Source organism: Canis lupus, chromosome 6 (assembly GCF_048164855.1).
Source record: "Canis lupus baileyi chromosome 6, mCanLup2.hap1, whole genome shotgun sequence".
Classification (NCBI taxonomy): domain Eukaryota; kingdom Metazoa; phylum Chordata; class Mammalia; order Carnivora; family Canidae; genus Canis; species Canis lupus.
Window position 1 is genome coordinate 41,426,250 of NC_132843.1, and position 19,780 is coordinate 41,446,029.

Sequence of the window (19,780 nt, forward strand, 5' to 3'; positions counted from 1 at the left end):
TAAATTTGTAAACTCCAAATTGATATTTTATAAAATTCTCAAACTGTAGGGGAAAATGACCACCTGGGACAGACGGGGGCGTGACTGGGTATGCTGAACTGTTGGAAGTTCTCTCTACTCCATTCATAGAGGGGACCCTAAAACACACGCACATGTGTCGGAAACCACAACTAACGGGGCTTTCAGTAAAGTTCTAGTAACGGGCAATCTGGTTACTCCTTCCACATTGTAAAATCTCTGAAATCAGAATGCATCTACGATCATGTGATAAATTCTGTGCTGCATTTTGGCAGGTGGTGTCTCCTTCTTAGAGGGACATAAAAATGATAACCGCGTATCTCAGAACTGGTAATGATGTAGCTTCAATTTGGTAATTCAGAACACAGGCCTCAGAACATGGCAAGAACATCTTACATGACAACAGTAGAATAAGCAACCTGCTCCTAGCACCATGAGAAGCACATGGGCTCCTTCCAATTTTCTTATGTATGTAAACCCCCTGCTATTTCACAGTGCAGAGGATCTCGTTCTAAAAGTTATCTACCTTCCTTCCAAATTTCTACCTAAATGGGAACTGAAAAACATGCTACAGACTGGGAAGAAGTAATTGTAACATGTTTACCAAAGAATTTGCTTCATAACAAATTAAAATAAAATACCCCTTCAAATCAATTTTTAAAAATTCAGTAACACAATCGGCACGGGATGAGAAAGGATGTGGGGGTGATACAAATAGCCAAGAAACAGGGAAAGATAATCACCCTGCAATAAAAACAGGTAACTGCCAAGGACAATATGGCAATAACTCCATCTTCACCAAAAGACCATCAAAGATGAAAACACCCAGTGACAATCGGGGTGGTGGAGGACTTGGATACAGTGTGGCTCTCAGAGGATGGGGCAGCACATGCTGCAAAACTTTCCTACAAAATTTGAATGTGTAACCTCTAACCATCACCTTAAAATGAATAATTTTAAACTGACCATCCATGCAGGTTAGGAGCTGGGCTACAATTCTTCGTTCCATATCTTTTGAAGCAACTTCTCTCTTGGGGGTAATTGCATCAATTTCATCAATAAAAAGGACACAGGGTGCATTTGACTGGAAATAAAAATATCACAAAAGACAATTGTAAATACATGCCCCATACTGCAGCATAGTTTAGTATGCACGTTTTAAAGAATCTTGAAGTTCAGGGGTCGTTCAGCAAAAAACCAGCACTAATAGAAGGCAGTTCCCAGCACATCACTTGATTTTTATCTGACTTAGGACCCTGGACAGGGGACAGTGAGAGACCACACACAGGCTGCCAGGCTGACAGCCCTCTTATCCATCTGCACTTTGCAATGACCAAGTCCCCAAAATTCTTTCATAAATGAGGCATATAGGTGATGCTATGAAATACAACCAGTGGGTGAGCATGCACAAAGCTAGAAGACCAGCACTGGCTGGCTGTGAGGACCACGCTGAGGAAGGAAGGGAGATGAGTCCCCAGTCGTCCAGTGTGGACCACAAGCACCTTCCCCTTGTGTGTTTTTTGAAGTTCAGACTAGACTAAGTGGAGAGAGGAAGTTAAGAAAGAAGCACCAACCACCTGGAACAAAGCCAGGGACATGGGAAACAGAGATATAGGGGCTCGAGGTGGGGGGGAGGGGGAAAGGGATGGTGGGGACTGGGGAAGGACCGTGGGGGTTCAGGGGCTGGGGAGGGAGGGAAGGTGGGGACCAGGGGTTTGTTCAGGTTGGGTAGACACTGGGGGTGACAGTCACACAACATGCAAGTGTACTTACTTAACACCAAAGAACTGTACATTTAAAAATGTTTAAAATAGCAAGTTTAACGTTTCACCACAATAAAAACAAAAAGAAAGGAGGACCAGTTAACATGAAAAATGTAAATAAAGGGATCCCTGGGTGGCTCAGTGGTTTGGTGCCTGCTTTTGGCCCAGGGCATGATCCTGGAGTCCCAAGATCGAATCCCACATCAGGCGCCCTGCATGGAGCCTGCTTCTCTCTCTGCCTATGTCTCTGCCTCTCTGTGTCTCTCATGAATAAATAAATAAAACCTTAAAAAAAATGTAAATAAAGATGTTGAGATATGCAATCTCCAGCATGGTCCCTCCTAGTTACTGAGTGACACGGATTACACTAGGAGTCGGGCTCAGCAGCTAAGGCACCTCAGCCCCACGGGGCTCACAGCAGTTCAAGGGAGGATCTGGCCCATCACTGGCTGACTGGCTTTCCATCCTTCTGGGACAACAGGATCTCCCCATGGCCAGGAAAATTCAGTGAGAAAGAGGAAGAGGCGGTACTGGTCATCAGAACTTGGCTGAAGGGGAAGCATACAGTTCTCAACAGAGGACCCCAGTATCTGCTTGGATGTTCTGTTCTCTGACCCATATGCCTCAGAGCACCCTGCTTCATCAAGTAACGGGGGGGGGACGACCCAGGACTCACTAGGCACCTGCTGTCACCTGCATTTTGATGTCAGGAATTACAGTGGGAATCCAATCCGTCATTTCTCTGGTAACAGGATTTTCTTCTCACAGGTTCACTTAGGCAGAGAAGAGTTTATCCTGGCATTTCTATGGCTACTCTTACACTGTGATAATCCTAAAGGTGAACAGTTTTCACACTGCTTGCACACTGTCGGTAAACTTAATTTGGGGAAAGTGAGAGCAAATACCACCAGGACAATCTATTTTCAACCCAGAAGCAGCAGGCATGACAGTGTAGAACTGCTCACTAACTGTAGTTACACCGGACTTCAGATTCAACAGATTACTTTGGCCGACAGCCTGTATCAGTGCATCTACTATAAACATTTGGCTATGTTGCCTTGTATGACCCAATGACCCAACGTGGGTTGGCACCAGACTCACCACAGCCTGCTCAAACAGCTCTCTTAGCTTCTGCTCGGATTCCCCAGACACCCCAGACACAACCTCCGTGGCAGCTACCTTCAGAATTGGGAGGTCCAGTTCCTGGGTAGAAACACATCAAAGAATGGCCACATGTCAAAATGTACCTTCCTACGTGTTCCTCATTCAGTCCCTGTCTCAAAATTCCATTTTTGGAATGCTCAATTTTCTGAGAAACTTCATCTTTCTGTATTGGTTTGTTGAAAAACATTATTTAGAAATCTACAGTTTTGTTCAAGCACATCGACTGGATGCCTTCCACTTGTCTATACTTTACAGAAGTCACTGTGAGATCCCATTGTCATCTCCAGAGACAGCTCCCCACCCCACACCCCCCACTCCCCTGCCCCAACCTCAGCCAGAACAATTTCCCAGTTATTTACCTGCCGGAAGGAGCGGCAGGGTCATGACACACTTGGGTCCTACTCACCCTACTGCCACGTCTCAGCCCTGCACCCAGAGGAGCCCAATGCAGAGGAGGAGCCGCCCTGCTAGTGCACATGGCAACCAGCCTGCCTGCACCCTACTAGCTCTCCAGGCCATCCTGAAAATCACTTCCTCGCCCACAGGCATCCCACAGAAACACCACACTGTATCTTCCACCCATGACTGCTGTGACTGCATACAACATTCACCTGTATGATGGCCATTCCACATGGCCTCTCCTAATAGATGGGGTTTACTTATCACTGCATTTCAACAACTGCCAGGCAGTGGTCACACAACAGTTTGGTCAACAGAGGAATAAATGAGGCAAATCAGAGCACTAACCTATTCATCACTGATATAAAACGCTATTCTTCAAACTGAAGTCACTCATTTTGCATTTTACCACCTAACACAGTTTCTGAAAAATCTGATGGGACAAAGAAAATATTGCTGCCTTTTAATTTAGCCAACTAAGTATCATCACCATTTCAGAAAGGCTAATTAAACACTAAAAAGTACAAGAATATGGGGGCACCCAGCTGGCTCAGTCAGTGGAACAGGTGCCTCCTGACCTTGGAGTACTGAGTTCAAGCCCCATACTGGGTGTAGAAACTACTTAAAAATTAAGAAAAAAAAAAAAAAAAAAAGATCTAAAAAAAAAAAAAAGTATAAGAACATGACTCTGAGTGGAAATTCTCAGTAAATTTAGTTCTGTGAAAAACAATACAATCCTTAGTTTTCTTATTTACTGCTTTTGAGAACCACTGGCTTAAAGGGAAAGAGAAGTAACTAAAACATAAACTGTGTGTTAAAAAAGGGTGTTTGCAGCCAGGTCATTTTGCTCCCCACCCAACCCTTGCCACATAAATAACTGGCTGCATTAAAACAAATAGCATCTCACAAACAGCAGCACGAAAGAGGGAAGAAACAGAGAGAATGGATCCTCCTGAGAAGATGCCAAGTGTGGTTCAAGTTGACCAAAAAGGAAGCACAAAGGCAAACAGAACAAAGGAGCAGGAGCAAGACGCACGCAGAGCTCACCCCAGCAATAGCGTGGGCCAATAGGGTCTTCCCACAGCCTGGTGGCCCGTGTAGGAGAACACCACGGGGCGGCACGGCACCTAAGTGGTGGTACACCTCCGGGTGACGCATGTGGATGAGCATCTTGCAGACTTCCTAGCAGAGAATGGGATGCACGGTAAGTGGAACTGAGTAGACACTGAATAAATAGTAACTGCTACAATTACTCCTGCTAGAGCAGCGTTCCGCACACAGGTTGTAGTTCAAACAATGAAGAAGCTGCTGGCACTACACGCCCTCTACCCCTCGGCCCCCTGACAGTATGAGCCAGGTCTGCCCCTCTGCCCTTCCCAGGCTCCCTTCCACACTCAGTTCCTACCAGCAAAGAGACGCAGGTTGTTTGAACAACTGATCAACAATAAAGCCACGTGCACCTGAACTAACCTTTAATGTCGCATCATTGCCTCCCACATCTTCAAACTTCACCCTGGAGACCTGTAACTCCAGCCCCTTGGCTTTTGCTGGCAAACAAAATAGACAAAAAGTGTGTGATTCGTTAGGAATTCAGTTCTATTTAATAATGTCTAAGGAAACTGAGGTCCCTGGGACACTGAAGTCTTTCATCACAGATGTCACCACACCTGGCAGGTCCCCCAAGCATGATGGCAGGGACTGGCACCACCTCTTCCGAAACCCGCCTGCCACCGTGCCTGCCCCTGAGGACACATAGCCCACCTTTCTTGTGCAGGACACCTTCTATTTCCCCATCCGCTTCCTGGACATCTTTCTTCCTTTTGTTCCCTTTGCTCCTCAGTCTGCCTTTCCTTTTCTCATTACTCTCCAGAAGGGAAGCATCTTTGGAATCCTGGGAAGGAAAAGAAACTTAAATATGCCATGCCTGAAACCACAACATCAGTAATGTATTCTTCAAGACGGGCATTCCTGGCCAGGCACTGGCATCAGTTTCCAGCCCCTCTGCTCAATCATGGTCTCTGCTGAACACTGGCCACGTTTTCTGCAGCTGAAGCTCAGTTTATAGCCCACGCATGAAAACTTCCTTTCCAGACTCTTCCTCACACTCCCTGGACACTGAACCTGCAAGTGTATTAGAGCCTGCCACAATCTGCTTATATCGGAGAAATTCTGCATCCCTCACGGAACTCTGAGTCCCGGGAGTGGAGACATTAACCTTCGTCTTGTGTTTCTCACCAGCCTTTCACCAGAGTGTCTTCATGTGATGTCTGATGAATCACTACATTAAACAGCACTACAGAGCTGCTTTGAAAGCCATAAGAAAGTATAATTCTGCATAAGAGTCAAGCTATTTCCTTAACCCTATAATAATGTTTTCTAAGAACAGATGATGAATGTTCAGATATGAAAAAGGCCCAGTAATAATTTAAAGGAGAAGGGTTTTGCCAAGTCAAGTCTCATTTCTTGGAAACCACTTACAGTGGTGCTGGCCAAGAGAAATACAATGCCATATACAGAATTTTTTCCCCCAAAAGATTCCATTTATTCATTCATGAGAGACACACACATAAAGAGAAGCAGAGACACAGGCAGAGGGAGATGCAGCCCGATGCAGGCTCCATGCGGGGAGCCCGATGTGGGACTCAATCCTGGGTCCCCAGGATCAGGCCCTGGACCAAAGGTGGCGCTAAACCACTGAGCCACCCAGGCTGCCCATATACATAATTTTAAATATGTTCCAATAGCCACGTTTAAAAAAGGGAAAAAGCAATCAGTGAAGTTAATTTAGTATTTAATCGAATATATTCAAAACATTATCATTTCAACATACAATCAGCATAAAAAATTGAGAGGTCTTATGTTGCTTTTTTTTAATAGCAAGTCTTCAAAGACCAATGTGTACTTTATTATAGCACATCTTTTTATTTTATTTTATTTTACTTTTATTCATGAGAGACACAGAGAGGCAGAGACATAGGCAGAGGGAGGAGAAGCAGGCTCCCTGCAGGAGCCCAATGTGGGATTCAATCCCAGAACCCCAGGATCACGTCCTGAGCTGAAGGCAGATGCTCAAATGCTGAGCCACCCAAGCGTCCCTATTATAGAACATCTTAACTCAGACACTAAATTTTAATGCGAAATACATAATTTGTATTTAGGTTCATAAAATTTACAACTAAAAGAGTAGATTTGAGGTGCCTGGAGGGTTCAGTCGGTCGCTCAGGTCATGATCCCGGGGTCCTGGGATCAAGCTCCACTGTCGAGTTCCCTGCTTAGCGGGGAGTCTGCTTCTGCCCCTCCCCATGCTAGTGTGCGCTCTCATTCGCTTGCTCTCCTCAAATAAAGTCTTAAAAAAAAAGTAGATTCATATACCCAAGTTGTTCCAAATATACTTAGAAGTTTTATAATAACTGAATTGACTATTACTTTATAAATTTAAATTACAGATTTAGTTCCTCATTTGCACTAACCATATTTCGAGTACTCAAGAGCACCTATCACACCAGAGAGGGGCGTCTGTGGGACTACTGTGGGACAAATTCCTATAAATTCCCTCTCATTGTGTCAGTTGTTAAAAACAGTCAGTTAAGGATGGTGCCCAATGTGTTCACTCTGTGATAATTCAGCTTTACTTTTAGGTATGGTATAGCTGAACCTAGAAAGGTTAAAAAACGGGTGTTTACTTATTCTGTACGTTTTCATGGTGTACCCATTTGTGCAGGCTCCCTTGGGGCATTACCTTCAGGGGAAAACGAGCCACATGCTGCTTTAGAGCTCCCTCTGACAAGGACCGACCTTCTGAAACACATGTGCAAAGTACCTATTCTTTAACCTGCACCGGTAAGTGCACCTTGGAAGGCCATTAGGCACTAATTCAACAAATTGACAACCACATATCAGCTACATTTTATTTTTTTAATGATTTTTTAAAGATTTTACTTAGAGAGCAAGAGAGAATGACAGAATTAGAACGCATGAGTAGGGGGAGGGGCAGAAGGACAGAATCTCAAGCAGGCTCCATGACCAGTGCAGAGCCCCACACCAGGCTTGATCCCAAGGCCCTGAGATCACAACCTGAGCCAAAATCAAGAGTCAGATGCTCAACTGACTAAGCCCCACAGGTGCCCTGTTAGCTGCATTTTAGCCGGAGAGACATTATTAAACAAAACAAGCTGGCATTCTAGAGGAGACAGTCAAAGAAAAAAAACTAAACAATTATGCAATAAGTTCTGAGTGGTCCAAAGTGCTTGACAAAAAGGAGATGAAGCAGGGTCAGGAAACAGTACCCAAGGACATGCTATTTTACATATCAGGAAAGGACTCCACCAAGGTTACAAGGAAATAGGAGGTAAGTCACAGGAATCTGGGGCAGGTCCAGACAGAAGCACAGGTGTACATGCCCCAGGTGAGCGTGCATGGAGTATTTTAGAAACAGCACCAGGCCATGTGGGGAGGTAGGTGACAGATGACTGAAGAGCCAGCAGGGCAGCCACTCACAATCATGAAGCCTTTGATTTTAGACTGAACAAAGACATTTTTAAAGATTTATTTATTCATGAGAGACACGGAGGGAGAGAGAGAGAGTGAGAGAGAGAGAGAGAGGCAGAGGGAGAAGCAGACTCCATTCAGGGAGCCCGACGTGGGACTTGATCCCGGGTCTCCAGGATCATGCCCTGGGCTGAAGGCGGCGCTAAACCACTGAGCCACCTGGGGATGCCTGAACAAAGACATTTTTAATGCACAAATGAGAACAACCTGACTTGAAAAAAAAAAGACCCTGCGAGTGGAGAATAAGCCACGGGAAATTATTTCAGTCTTTAGGGCTCTAACTCAGAAACAACGGCAGCTGAGAGGATATGAGCATGTTCTCCATGTGCTGCCAACTCCCCCCACACCCTTCACGAGCCACAAGAATCTGCTGATGTGACATTCAAAGGCTGGAATGCGCTCCAAGTACTTAAGGCTAAAATTCCACCAGAAAAATACCTCTTTCTCAGATCCTGGCTGCTTGTGATTACTCTTCTCGTCTGTCAGACCCATCTTTCCAGCAGGAGTTCTGTCGATAAACCACCCTCCCTCAGAAGCTCTGGCTGGGGCCTTCAACGGGCCGGAGCCTGTTCCAGAAGGCATCCGTGGGACTGAGACTGTCGTTTCTCTGGGCTCCATCTCGGGAGTACTTGTAACAGAATCAGGATGTCCTTTCCGATATAAGGACAGCAGGGAGCTGTTCATGTGATTTGCCACCTGGCAGAAACACAACGTTATCATAAATTACTCACAGGTACTCATGGAAAGCTGGTTACCCATACATTCCACAGTCAACAGCTTCTCTCACAGCATTTCAGTCAGAAAACACAGGGGTTCACAGTGAGAAGCTTCACAAGCAAACATTTACTGCTCATAAAAGATGTCCCCACTTCACCTCAAGTTAAAGCACCGACTCATAAATGGAAGTTAAAACTAAGTAACAAAGATCAGTTTTAAAAAATACAACGGAATCAAGTATGAAAATGAACTGGTTGTCAAGAAGAGTCACTACTATCCTATCAATTCAATACTGATCAAATATGACTCATTATCATCCTTTGTTAAAAACATAAACTACCATTAGGAAAAAACAGAGTAAGTTACAAATCATCTGATACATTATTTCCACATTTCCCTTTAAGTGAAGCCTACTTCTTGGCAATGCCAGCCCTTTGGCAGAAAATGTATCTTTTTCTCAATATTTACTGTTAATTCCCCTTTGTCTTCCCACATGCCCTATTTCTGGCCACTCTCTTCCCTTTTTCCCCCCCTATAAAATAGGCTATAAACACGAATATTGGAAGGATGGCCATCCAGAGAATTCTTCAACACTGTACACAGGAAATATTCAATTATTTATTGACAGAGATGTTCAAAGTCTCTTATTCTATTCCAGGCTAATTATTTTGTTAAATCATTCAGGATGATTAAAAAAAAAATCAAAGGGTCCATTAAATGTCTAGCTTACCTGTGGATCTGGGTAGTCTTCCATATTTGAATCACTGTCTGAATAGCTTTCAGTATACCTCAGTAAGAAGAGGAAAAGAAACATCTTAAAGGCTTTTCTCCACATCCTAAAAAATTTACTACTCCAAGCAAAAAATATACTAAGGCAAAATATTATGGTGGTGAAGGGTCCAGGCTTTGGAATTAAGAAAAATCTGGATTCAAAATACAACTTGCAGGTTACTAGCTTCTACTCATCTCTGTGAGCACCACATCCTAATCCATAAAGAGGGATAATAAATAATGTCCACCTCACTAAGTTATCAGAGGACTCAAGAGAAGCTCACCAATTCCTTAGAGTACATAATAAATGGTGGTTACCTTAATCCTAGCAATAAATAAAATGCAAATTCCTATCAGATCCAAGGGTCTTACTAGGAATATCAGGTGCCAAAAAAAGGAAATATTCCAGCAAGCCATAAATGAGTAACTGAGTAAAAATTCACACACTCCACGTGACAGCCAGGTGACCAGGTGGAGCTTTCCCAAGTCTGTCCATGAGAAATGAAGGTACAAATAAATTTTCAGCAAGGAACAGGCATAAATCCTAACGACAAACTAAGAATGTGGCCTCAGTTCATTATAACCCAGAGTTGATATTTTAACAGCTTCAAGTAAAACTATAGGACCCTGGTACTATTCAATAAAATGTCTTTAGAAAATAATTAAACAAGAACAGGACTCTTCCTAAATAAAAAGGTTTATGAAGGGATGTCTGGGTGGCTCAGCAGTTGAGCATCTGCCTTTGGCTCAGGGTGTGATCCTGGGATACCTGGATCGAGTCCCACATCAGGTTCCCTGTATGGAGCCTGCTTCTCCCTCTGCCTAGGTCTCTGCCTCTCTCTCTGTGTATCACATGAATAAATAAATAAAATCTTAAAAAAAAAAAAAAAAGGTTTACATGAATGTTATGACTCTTTTATAAAAAAGACATGAATTCTTTTGTTATTCATTAAATTCTATTAATGTAAGTTTGGGTGTTTCTAATCAATGTAAAGAAGGTGGATAATTCAACTAGTTGAAAAAAAAAAAAAACCATTTTGCCCTAAGAGTCACATCCTACAAAGATAATTACAAATGGTTTAAAGGTTAAATGTTTGGGGAATCCCTGGGGGGCGCAGCGGTTTAGCGCCTGCCTTTGGCCCAGGGTGCGATCCTGGAGACCCGGGATCGAATCCCACATCGGGCTCCCGGTGCATGGAGCCTGCTTCTCCCTCTGCCTGTGTCTCTCTCTCTCTCTCTCTCTGTATGACTATCATAAATAAATAAAAATTAAAAAAAAAAAAAAAGGTTAAATGTTTGGGGTGCCCGAGTGGCTCAGTTAGTGAAGCATCTGCCTTTGGCTCAGGTCATGGTCTCAGGGTCCTGGGATCGAACCCCAGGTCAGGCTCCCTACTCAGTAGAGAGCCTGCTTCTCCCTCTCTCTCTCTGCTGCTCCCCCTGCTTGTGCATGTGCTCTCTCAAATAAATAAAAATCTTAAAAAAAAAAAAAAGAGTTAAACGGAATGCCATGAATAAACAAGGAAAAAGTACAGGTAATTATCCCATATACTCCTGTGCTAGAGGTCTAATCGTATCAGCATCAACTATAAAGGAAAAGACTGGCAGATGCAGGACTTCTCTAATCAAAAGACTCTCTTTTTGAGTGACAGTACAAAACTCCAGAAGAGGGAGGGGACCTGACCAGGGTTGCCCTCAAAAGACATTTTATTTTATTCTTTTTTAAAGACTTTTTTATTTATTTACTCATGACAAACACAGAGAGAGAGAGGTAGAGACATAGGCAGAGGGAGAAGCAGGTTCCTTGTAGGGAGCCTGATGTGGGACTTAATCCCAGGACCCCAGTCACACCATGAGCCGAAGGCAGAGGCTCAACCACTGAGGCACCCAGGTGCCCCTCAAAAGATACTTTAACAAAAATAAAAGACGAATGGCAAAATGGAACAAGCATTTGGAGTACGTATAAAAGGAGGTGCTATTTTCTATGAAGGGATCTGACAAATAATACAGAAAATTCAAACACCTCTCAAATGAAAGACAAAACCCATAAGCAAACAACTAAAAGAGGAAACATTAAACAGTCAAAAAAATTTAACCTCACTAGTTATCCAAAAATTACAAATTAAAACATATCAATTTCTGCCTGCGAAGCTGGTAGAGATTAAATAATAGTACTACTACGATAACAAGGGTGCAGAGGAATGCACTCTTCCTACAAAGCTGCTGGGAGGATGAACCAGCTCCAAATGTAACAGAATCTCAAAAATATACCTTTAACCCCAGAAATACCACTTCAGGAATTTAACATTTAAAAAACAAAGAAATGTATACAAAGATATATGTGCTAAAGGATTATTTACTGCACGTTAGCACAAAACTGGAAACAAGCCAATGTCCACAAATATGGAACTAGTTAAGAAAATGACAGTAAATCCAAATAAGAAGCCAGCAAAGTGGAAAGGAACTACCACCACAGATCCTATAGACATTGAAGGCAAAATGAGAGGATATCTTGAAAACTTTATGCCAACAAATTCCACACCTTAGCTGAAACGGACACATTCCTTTAAGAGTACAATTTACTGATACAAGAAGAAAAAGAAAATAGGAAGAGCCCTAGAATTAGTAAAACTAAAGGTTATCTAAATCCTTTCCAAAAAAAAAAAAAAAAAAATCCTTTCCAAAAAGAAGCCTATAGCCCAAGATGAATTCTTTTTTTTTAAGTTTTTTAAGATTTTATATATATATAAAATATAAATATATATAAATTATATATACATTGCAATGTTCCACAACTTCATCTCAAAAAAAAAAAAGAAAGAAGTAGCGGTGACATTACTAACTTTTTGGTCAAATAGAGAAAAAAAATTTTTTTGCCAACTAATATTACAAAGCCAGTATAACCCTAAATTGACAAAAACATTACAAAAAAGAAAAAAAATCAGATCAATATGAAGACAGACATAAGCATGTACAGAAAAAGATAAGCAAACAATTTTACAATATCTAAGGATAATACATGGAACCCAGTAAGGCATATCCCAGGATGCAAGACTGGCTTAACAATAAAAAAAAAAAAAAAAAAATCAATGTAATTCACCAAATTAATAGAACAAAGGGAGAAAACCATAACGAAATCGTTCATTAAGTGCATAAAAAGTATTTGACAAATATAACACCTATTCATGATAAAAATACTTAATGTTATTTCTCTCTTTTCTTAAAGATTTTACTTATGTATTTATGAGAAACAGAGAAAGGCAGAGACATAGGCAGAGGGAGAAGCAGGCTCCATGCAGGGAGCAGGGAGCCCAATATGGGATTCATCCAGGCATCCCGGGATCACGCCCTGAGCCAAAGGCAGATGCTCAACCACTGAACCAACCAGGCATCCCATTAATGCTATTTCTTAAACAGCAAGATTAGCTGCTACCTTTTCAGGTATCTGGCATTGTATGAGGGCAGAGAGTAACAAAGATAAGGAGACAGGTCTGTCGGGGTTACACACAAGTAATCTCAACACCATATGACAAGCATCATATCAAACACTTGTAAGCAAGAGTTAAGGAAGCAGGCAGAAAGGGGTCTAAGACGGCTGGCTGGAGCATTCATGTGGCGTCTTAAAGGCTGGGGAGTAGTTTGTGGCAGGGAAACGAACACTCCAGCTGCAGAAGGCCACTCACACAAAGACACAAAGAATTTGCCCTCTTTGGGTAACAGTGAGATGCAGTAGGCCCAAAGGTCTGGAGACTGTAGGTAAGTAGTATACACGGCCTTGCTGGCAATGAAGAGCCACCACAAATTTTACAAATAGGAATGTACTGTGGTCGGTCCCCTGGTTTAGAAAAACACCCCCTTTTTGTGTAATCCTTACTCATTATCCTCTTCACCTTGTCTTGCTCTTTTTGCCAGATGCTCATCTTCTAATGCTGTTAGATCCTTAACTTCTTTCTCACTAGTAATTATGCTAAATACTAAAACAAAAAGAAAAATGTCATGAGCTAACACAGTTCTTAAACTTCACTAATAATTCAGCTCTAACACTAAAAGACTCACCTTTATCTACCTGAATCCTAAAAGCATTTCTTTTTCTTCGACCATAGTCTACACTGAAAAACATAACAAACGTCTTAGTACAGGGATCTCCACCAACATTTTCTCATTAAACTCAATCTAAATTGATGACATTAATTTGCAAATATGTAAGCATGTCACTGTATTCACACTGATCGTAAGCTTATTTTCAAGCAACTTCTGAGTTTACATTTTCTCTACTGTAAATTTTTCTGGAGTAGAGATGGGCTTACAGCATCAGGAATGCTGGCCGCTTGTACAGGAGACAGGGAAGACGGATGAAGGAATGCTGCTGAATTCCTGGGATTCTACAGGATGGGCCATTCAACTGTGGACACACTTGATCCTTCACAGAAAGGGATGATCAACTCTAAAGGGGGCTCAGAGGTTGGGGCCTGGGTCCGAGGAGTGGCACTATCCTCCTCGGTTCCAAAGGGCAGGGCAGCCATCCTAGTGGGCCCACAAGACAGAGCACTAGAGCAAATTAATCCAATATGACTGGTGTTTTTGTAAGAGTAACAGGGGCGCCTCGCTGGCTCTGTTGACGGAGCACATGACTCCTGATCTCAGCTTTGTGACTTTGAGCCCCACATTGGGTATACAGATATTAAATAAGAGTAAGAGATTAGGATACAGACAGACGCACAGAGGAAAGACCATATGAGGACAAAAGGAGAAGATGGCCACCCGAGAGCCAAGAGACCTCAGGAAAAACCAATCCTGCCGGTCCCTTGATCGACAGCAGAGTTCCAGCCTACAGCTCTGAGGCCTTGACCTTCTGTTGCTTCAGCTCCCCAGCCTCTAATACTTTCTTACGGGAGTCCTAGCAAACTAGTATACTAAGGAAGACGGAGACTGCGATATACAGGGTGGTGATAACTCATGGAGTGCATGCAGTGTCATGAAAGCTGGGGTCAGAGATGCAAGAGAAAAACAGAATCTTCTTAAAAAAAAAAAAACGGAATATTTAGGGGAGAAGCCTAGAGACATTTTGAGGTAGCCAGGAAGCCAGGGAGATCATGTCTCATGGTTTTGATTCTTTAAGGAGACAGGAAAAGAGGCACCACTCCTGATTAGACTGTATGGTGCTGAAAGAGAAGCAATTCTTCTTAGTCACAAGGAAAGCGCTCTGCATATGATACATATTTGGTAAATCTATGTATAACTGAACTGAATCCTGAACTTATGGACTGGTAAATTAGTGCCAGCAGCGATTATTGTCAACTCAGAATTCAGGCAGGATGGAAACTAAAAATAAAGGCAAAAATCTGGAGACTCCATCTCTTTACCTGTACATTCTTTGTAAATCAGATGCTAAGACTCCGATGTCCACATATTTGCCACATCTGTTACTGGTGAGGTACTAAAACAGAAAATATGACATTCAGTACTCAGTGTTTCAAACTCAGTGATTTTAATCAGAGATTGAGGTATTCAAACATGTTATACTTACATTTTTAATCACTATGAGAGCACAGTAACAACAACTAGAATAGCTATAAGGTAGTGAGGGGTTATTACATCCTAAATTCCGAAATACCCCAGAACAAAGCACTTTAGCTCACAAGGGCATAAGGGCTACTATAAATCTGAGGGAGCATCATAATATTTGCCACCTGACCACCACTGCAGGAACTTCAGGTCTGAGACAATTCATGATTTCAATATGAAATCACCTTTGGATGATGTCAGATCTTTGCAAAACTGGGTTTTCAGCAGTTGCTATAAGTAAAGCCCTTGCAAAAATTAGTGCGGAACAGGAAATAAGAGTGGCAGGGTCAACCTGACCCAATAGGCACACAAGCCCCACTCTTAAGTGGGATTACTTAAGAATGAAACACAACTGTGTTAATTTTCCTTCAGTTTTTATATATTATGTTTTCAAAAAGTTACTAAGTTATTTGCATTAAACAGTCATGAAGGGGATCCCCTGGGTGGCTCGGGCGGTTTAGGGCCTGCCTTCGGGCCAGGGCGTGATCCTGGAGTCACAAGATCAAGTCCGGCATCAGGCTCTCAGCATGGAGCCTGCTTCTCCCTCTGCCTGTGTCTCTGTCTTTCTCTCTCTCGCTCATGAATAAATAAATAAAATCTTTAAAAAAACAAATAAACAAACAGTCATAAAGTGGCTTGGATCTAACTACTTAATAAATGTGCCTGGAGGCACCATGAAAAAAAGTCTTAAGAAACTGAAGGCCTCAAGCACTTGCTGTAGAGCTTTGTAGCAGCACTCGTGGTCCCACGAGGGATGCCAGGCTCCCCACTTTATAGATGAGAAAGGCTCAGAGAGACGTTGAAAAGCTAATTACCCACTTGGCAGCACATATATCACAGGGCCAGATTTGACACACGGGATATCTATTAATGTCTGGGTTTCAATGCTCACTAGTCATCCAGTCAAGGATGCCTGACTTCATTGAGCACCTTCTTGAGAATCCCAAACACAGGATAATGGTCTCTGCACCACTGCCTCCAGTGACAAGACAGTCCTGTTCTAGGTAATCTTCCCCTGCCCTGGACTCCTAGACCATGCTGTCATTTACTACAGTTAATTCTGAATTATACATATTTGTGTACATCTTGTACCCACTACAAGTCAAACAGTTCCTTGATGGCAGCAGAAATAAAATCACTTTAATCTGCTAAATTTCAGGATGGTTTGTCACGTAACAATAAAAATAACTGGTGTGCTAGGTACAAGGAGACAAATGTACTATTTGTGGGAAAAGGCCTAAGATATACCACTAGGTGAAGAAAACAAGCAGCAGAATAGATGCAGATGAGTCTGTGTGGATAATATATATACACACATAAGTCGTACAGGCATACAAAATTTTAGATACAATAGAAACTCTCTATGGTTACCCCTACAGAAATGAAGACAAAGGGATGCCTTTTCTTTTATGCCCTTCTGCCCCTTCTATTTTAAACCATAAAAACCTATTGTTTTCATAATGAACCAAAGTAAAAGCAATAGAGGAAAACAGATAATGTGAAATGGTGAAAAGTAGTCCCATACCATGAGAGCAAGGACCACTGGAGTTAGGAGTCACCATCCAGACATCTACTGATGAAGTGAGGCAGCACGTGGTGGGGACACCGAGAGCCAGCTGCGGGCTGCAGGAGGGTCAGTGTGGTGAGGACACAGAAAGCAAGAGGGAGCAAAAGGAGCATGAAGAAGTAGACGGGGCCCAGAGTACATGACTCTTTAGGATGGTTTTTCCCCAGATACTATGGGAGCCCACTGCAGGGGGTTTTGAGCAGGGCCCCGCCAAGCTCCCTTTAAAAGAACCTCCCTGGCAGCCCGGTGAAGAACACACCTTACGTAGGTAAAATGACCACAGAGATCCGCAGTCAACTGTGCTGTGACGGTGGGAGGCGTGGCTGGGCCTGGGGTACGTGGTGATGGGAAAGGCAAATAAAGTACCAATTCATTGGTTACAGAAAGCGAAACAAAGGAGTAGTAATGGTTGGGAAGGTTGTTAAGGTTTCTGGCCCTGACTACTGGACGCTACTGGTAGTGTCATTTACTGAAATAGAGAACACTGAGAAAAGACCAGTTTGGAGGAGAATATCTAAAAATCGAGTGTAGCTATGTTGTTGGAGATGCCCATCAGACATTCAAGAGGAAATGTTGAGTACACAGTTGGATTTTTTTTTAAAGGATTTTATTTATTTATTCATGAGAGTGAGAGAGAGGCAGAGACACGGGCAGAGGGAGAAGCAGGCTCCCTGCAGGGAGCCCGAAGTGGGACTCGATCCCAGGTCTCCAGGATCACGCCCCGGGCCAAAGGCAGGCGCTAAACCACGGAGCCACCAGGGCTGCCCCACAGCTGGATTTTCAAGATAAAATCCACACTGCACGCACGAGTCTTGGAAATAAGGAGTATGTAAAGTGAATATATAGGGGCCCCTGGGTGGCTCAGTCGGTCGAGTGTCCGCCTTTGGCTCAGGTCATGATCTGAGGGTCCCAGGATCCAGCCCTGTGGGGCGCCCTGCTCCCGCGGAGTCTTCATCTCCTTCTCCCTCTGAACCCCACACCCCCATGCTCTCACCCTCTCTCTCAAATAAATATAAAAAAAATAAAGTGAATATGTTTTCATTGCATTTACGTTTACATATTCACAAATACACGTATACGGCATCTTCCATCTGTATTATTTTTTGGCGAGCATATAAATCGTACACAGATAGTATTTAAAGGCTCTGGACCGGGTGACAGCACCTAGGAAGTAAAAGGAGTGTGAGGACCGAGAAACAGCACAGGAACACTTATTTAGACTTCGGTAGCACGAGACCCATCCGAAAAGGAAACTGCGGCACCGCACCGGCAAAGTAAAAGAGTGAGAGGATGCAGCTTCCAAAGCGCAGAGTGAAACGTCTCCCTCCTCCTTACGCCGCTTGGAGGCTGCGCCACTGCAAGACACTCAGCGCGCGTGGCTCCCCGCGGACCAGCGGACACCGGGAACCGGCGGCCCCACGGCCTCTCCCAGGTCCGAACCGCGCGAGGCCCCTGCGCGCCGCCCGGCGCTCGGGGCTGCACCGCGGGACACCGCCCGGGCCCGGCTCGGCTCGCCGCGGGGGCCACCGAGAAAGCGCGGCGCCCGGCATCTACCTGCGCGACTCGCTGCTTCAGCTTGCGGTCCACGAACCTCGCGGGCCGGGGCTTCATGGCGCGCGGCCGCAGGCGGGGAGCGGGCTCCACCGGAGCCGGGGTCCTCGCCGGGCTGCCCGCGGCGATCGCCGGGCCGCCCGCCCCCCGTGCCCGCGCCCGCCCCGCCCCAGCCGGCGCTGTCCCGAGTGAGGAGAACGCCCCGAGAAACAGGACACCTGCCAACGCTGGGGACTCCGTGGGAGCCTTATTTTGCAGGCTCGTCCAGCGGGCCCTGGATGACAAAAGACCCCTTTTGAACAAGCTCAACTTTATTGTTCCCCGCTGCGCGGACACAGGTGCGCACCGCCGCTCTGGGGACCTGCGGACGTCCGTGCCCGGCTTGGGTTCGTGCGTCGGGTCCAGCCACGCCTTCTCCGTGCGACGCTAGTATCGGCCAGAACCTTTTTTTTTTTTTTTTTTTTTTTTTTAATTCATGATAGTCATAGAGAGGAGAGAGAGGCAGAGACACAGGCAGAGGGAGAAGCGGGCTCCATGCCGGGACTCCGGGATCGCGCCCTGGGCCAAAGGCAGGCGCTAAACCGCTGCGCCACCCAGGGATCCCTCCAGAATCTTAACAAAACCCGAACCTGAGGTCTCCTGGAACGAGGCGGCCAGGATGAAAACACGGCGCCACCTGGCTCCGCAGGGAGGCCCCACCTGGGAGGAGGGAGGGTTCGGGCCCTGGCAGGTGTGCTCAGGGGAGCGCAGGTGTGAGCTGGGGTGCACAGGTGAGCAGGGGAGCGCAGGTGTGAATAAAGGGGCCCAGGTGAGCAGGGGAGTGCAGGTGTGAGCAGGAGGGCACAGGTGTGAGCAGGAGGGCACAAGTGTGAGCAGGAGAATGCAGACGTGAGCAGGAGGCCACAGATGTGAGCGAGGGGTGCAGGTGTGAGCAGGAGGGCACAGGTGTGAGCCGGGGAACACAGGTGTGAGCAGAAGGGCACAGGTGTGAGCAGGGGAATGCAGACGTGAGCAGGAGGCCACAGATGTGAGCGAGGGGTGCAGGTGTGAGCAGGAGGGCGCAGGTGTGAGCAGGTGTCCACAGGGGAGCTCAAGTGTGCCTTATCCAGAGACCTGGAGGTCTTGCACTGTTTTCTGCCACTGGCTTAGGGAGTACATGCGGTGCAGGACTACAGCTAGACCCATAAGCGGCCCAAAATTTTGATGAACATCTGTATTTGCCCGTGGGGTTTTATTATGCAGTTGAGAAGACACAAAGAGACAGTTAACGTTAACAGGCACACTCACATGCACAGTTACCGGCTCTTCTTTCTGTTTGCTTGTTGGTTTATCTTATTCTCAGGATTCCTGTTTGAGATCTAATTTGGCTGATGGCAACACTGTTTATTCAGGTGGGGGGAGGTGGAATTAGAAGCTGGGAGATGCTGGCACACAACCATCTTCTTGCTCAGGAAACCATGGCTTATCTTCCCCTCTGAATTCCTTTTTTTTTTTTTCTTTTTATTTATTTATTTATTTATTTATGATAGGCACACAGTGAGAGAGAGAGAGGCAGAGACACAGGCAGAGGGAGAAGCAGGCTCCATGCACCGGGAGCCCGATGTGGGACTCGATCCCGGGTCTCCAGGATCGCGCCCTGGGCCAAAGGCAGGCGCTAAACCGCTGCGCCACCCAGGGATCCCTTCCCCTCTGAATTCCAATCACATGCCTCGCTGCCCTT

General features: G+C 44.8%; 1 protein-coding gene across 12 annotated transcripts in view; it reads right to left on the minus strand.

The window, feature by feature from the left end:
* NVL (nuclear VCP like) overlaps nucleotides 1–18,212 on the minus strand; it is a 90,235-nt gene extending 72,023 nt beyond the window's left edge. For 9 of the 12 annotated variants that reach the window (XR_012032762.1, XR_012032761.1, XM_072830130.1 and 6 more), the window contains exons 1-11: nucleotides 18,064–18,212; nucleotides 14,741–14,814; nucleotides 13,434–13,486; nucleotides 13,252–13,351; nucleotides 9,340–9,397; nucleotides 8,331–8,588; nucleotides 5,106–5,235; nucleotides 4,815–4,891; nucleotides 4,392–4,526; nucleotides 2,883–2,984; nucleotides 985–1,102 (exon numbers count right to left, since the gene is read on the minus strand). Coding sequence is in view for 10 of the 12 variants with exons in the window: in XM_072830130.1 (XP_072686231.1) it covers nucleotides 985–1,102; nucleotides 2,883–2,984; nucleotides 4,392–4,526; nucleotides 4,815–4,891; nucleotides 5,106–5,235; nucleotides 8,331–8,588; nucleotides 9,340–9,397; nucleotides 13,252–13,351; nucleotides 13,434–13,486; nucleotides 14,741–14,814; nucleotides 18,064–18,120 (1,162 nt within the window). In the remaining 2 variants the exon portion in view is untranslated. Of the gene's footprint in view, nucleotides 1–984; nucleotides 1,103–2,882; nucleotides 2,985–4,391; nucleotides 4,527–4,814; nucleotides 4,892–5,105; nucleotides 5,236–8,330; nucleotides 8,589–9,339; nucleotides 9,398–13,251; nucleotides 13,352–13,433; nucleotides 13,487–14,740; nucleotides 14,815–16,467; nucleotides 16,566–18,063 lie in introns of all 12 variants that reach the window. The other 3 variants (XM_072830123.1, XM_072830124.1, XM_072830126.1) reach the window with 3 other exon arrangements.
* Between the last annotated feature and the right edge of the window lie 1,568 nt (nucleotides 18,213–19,780).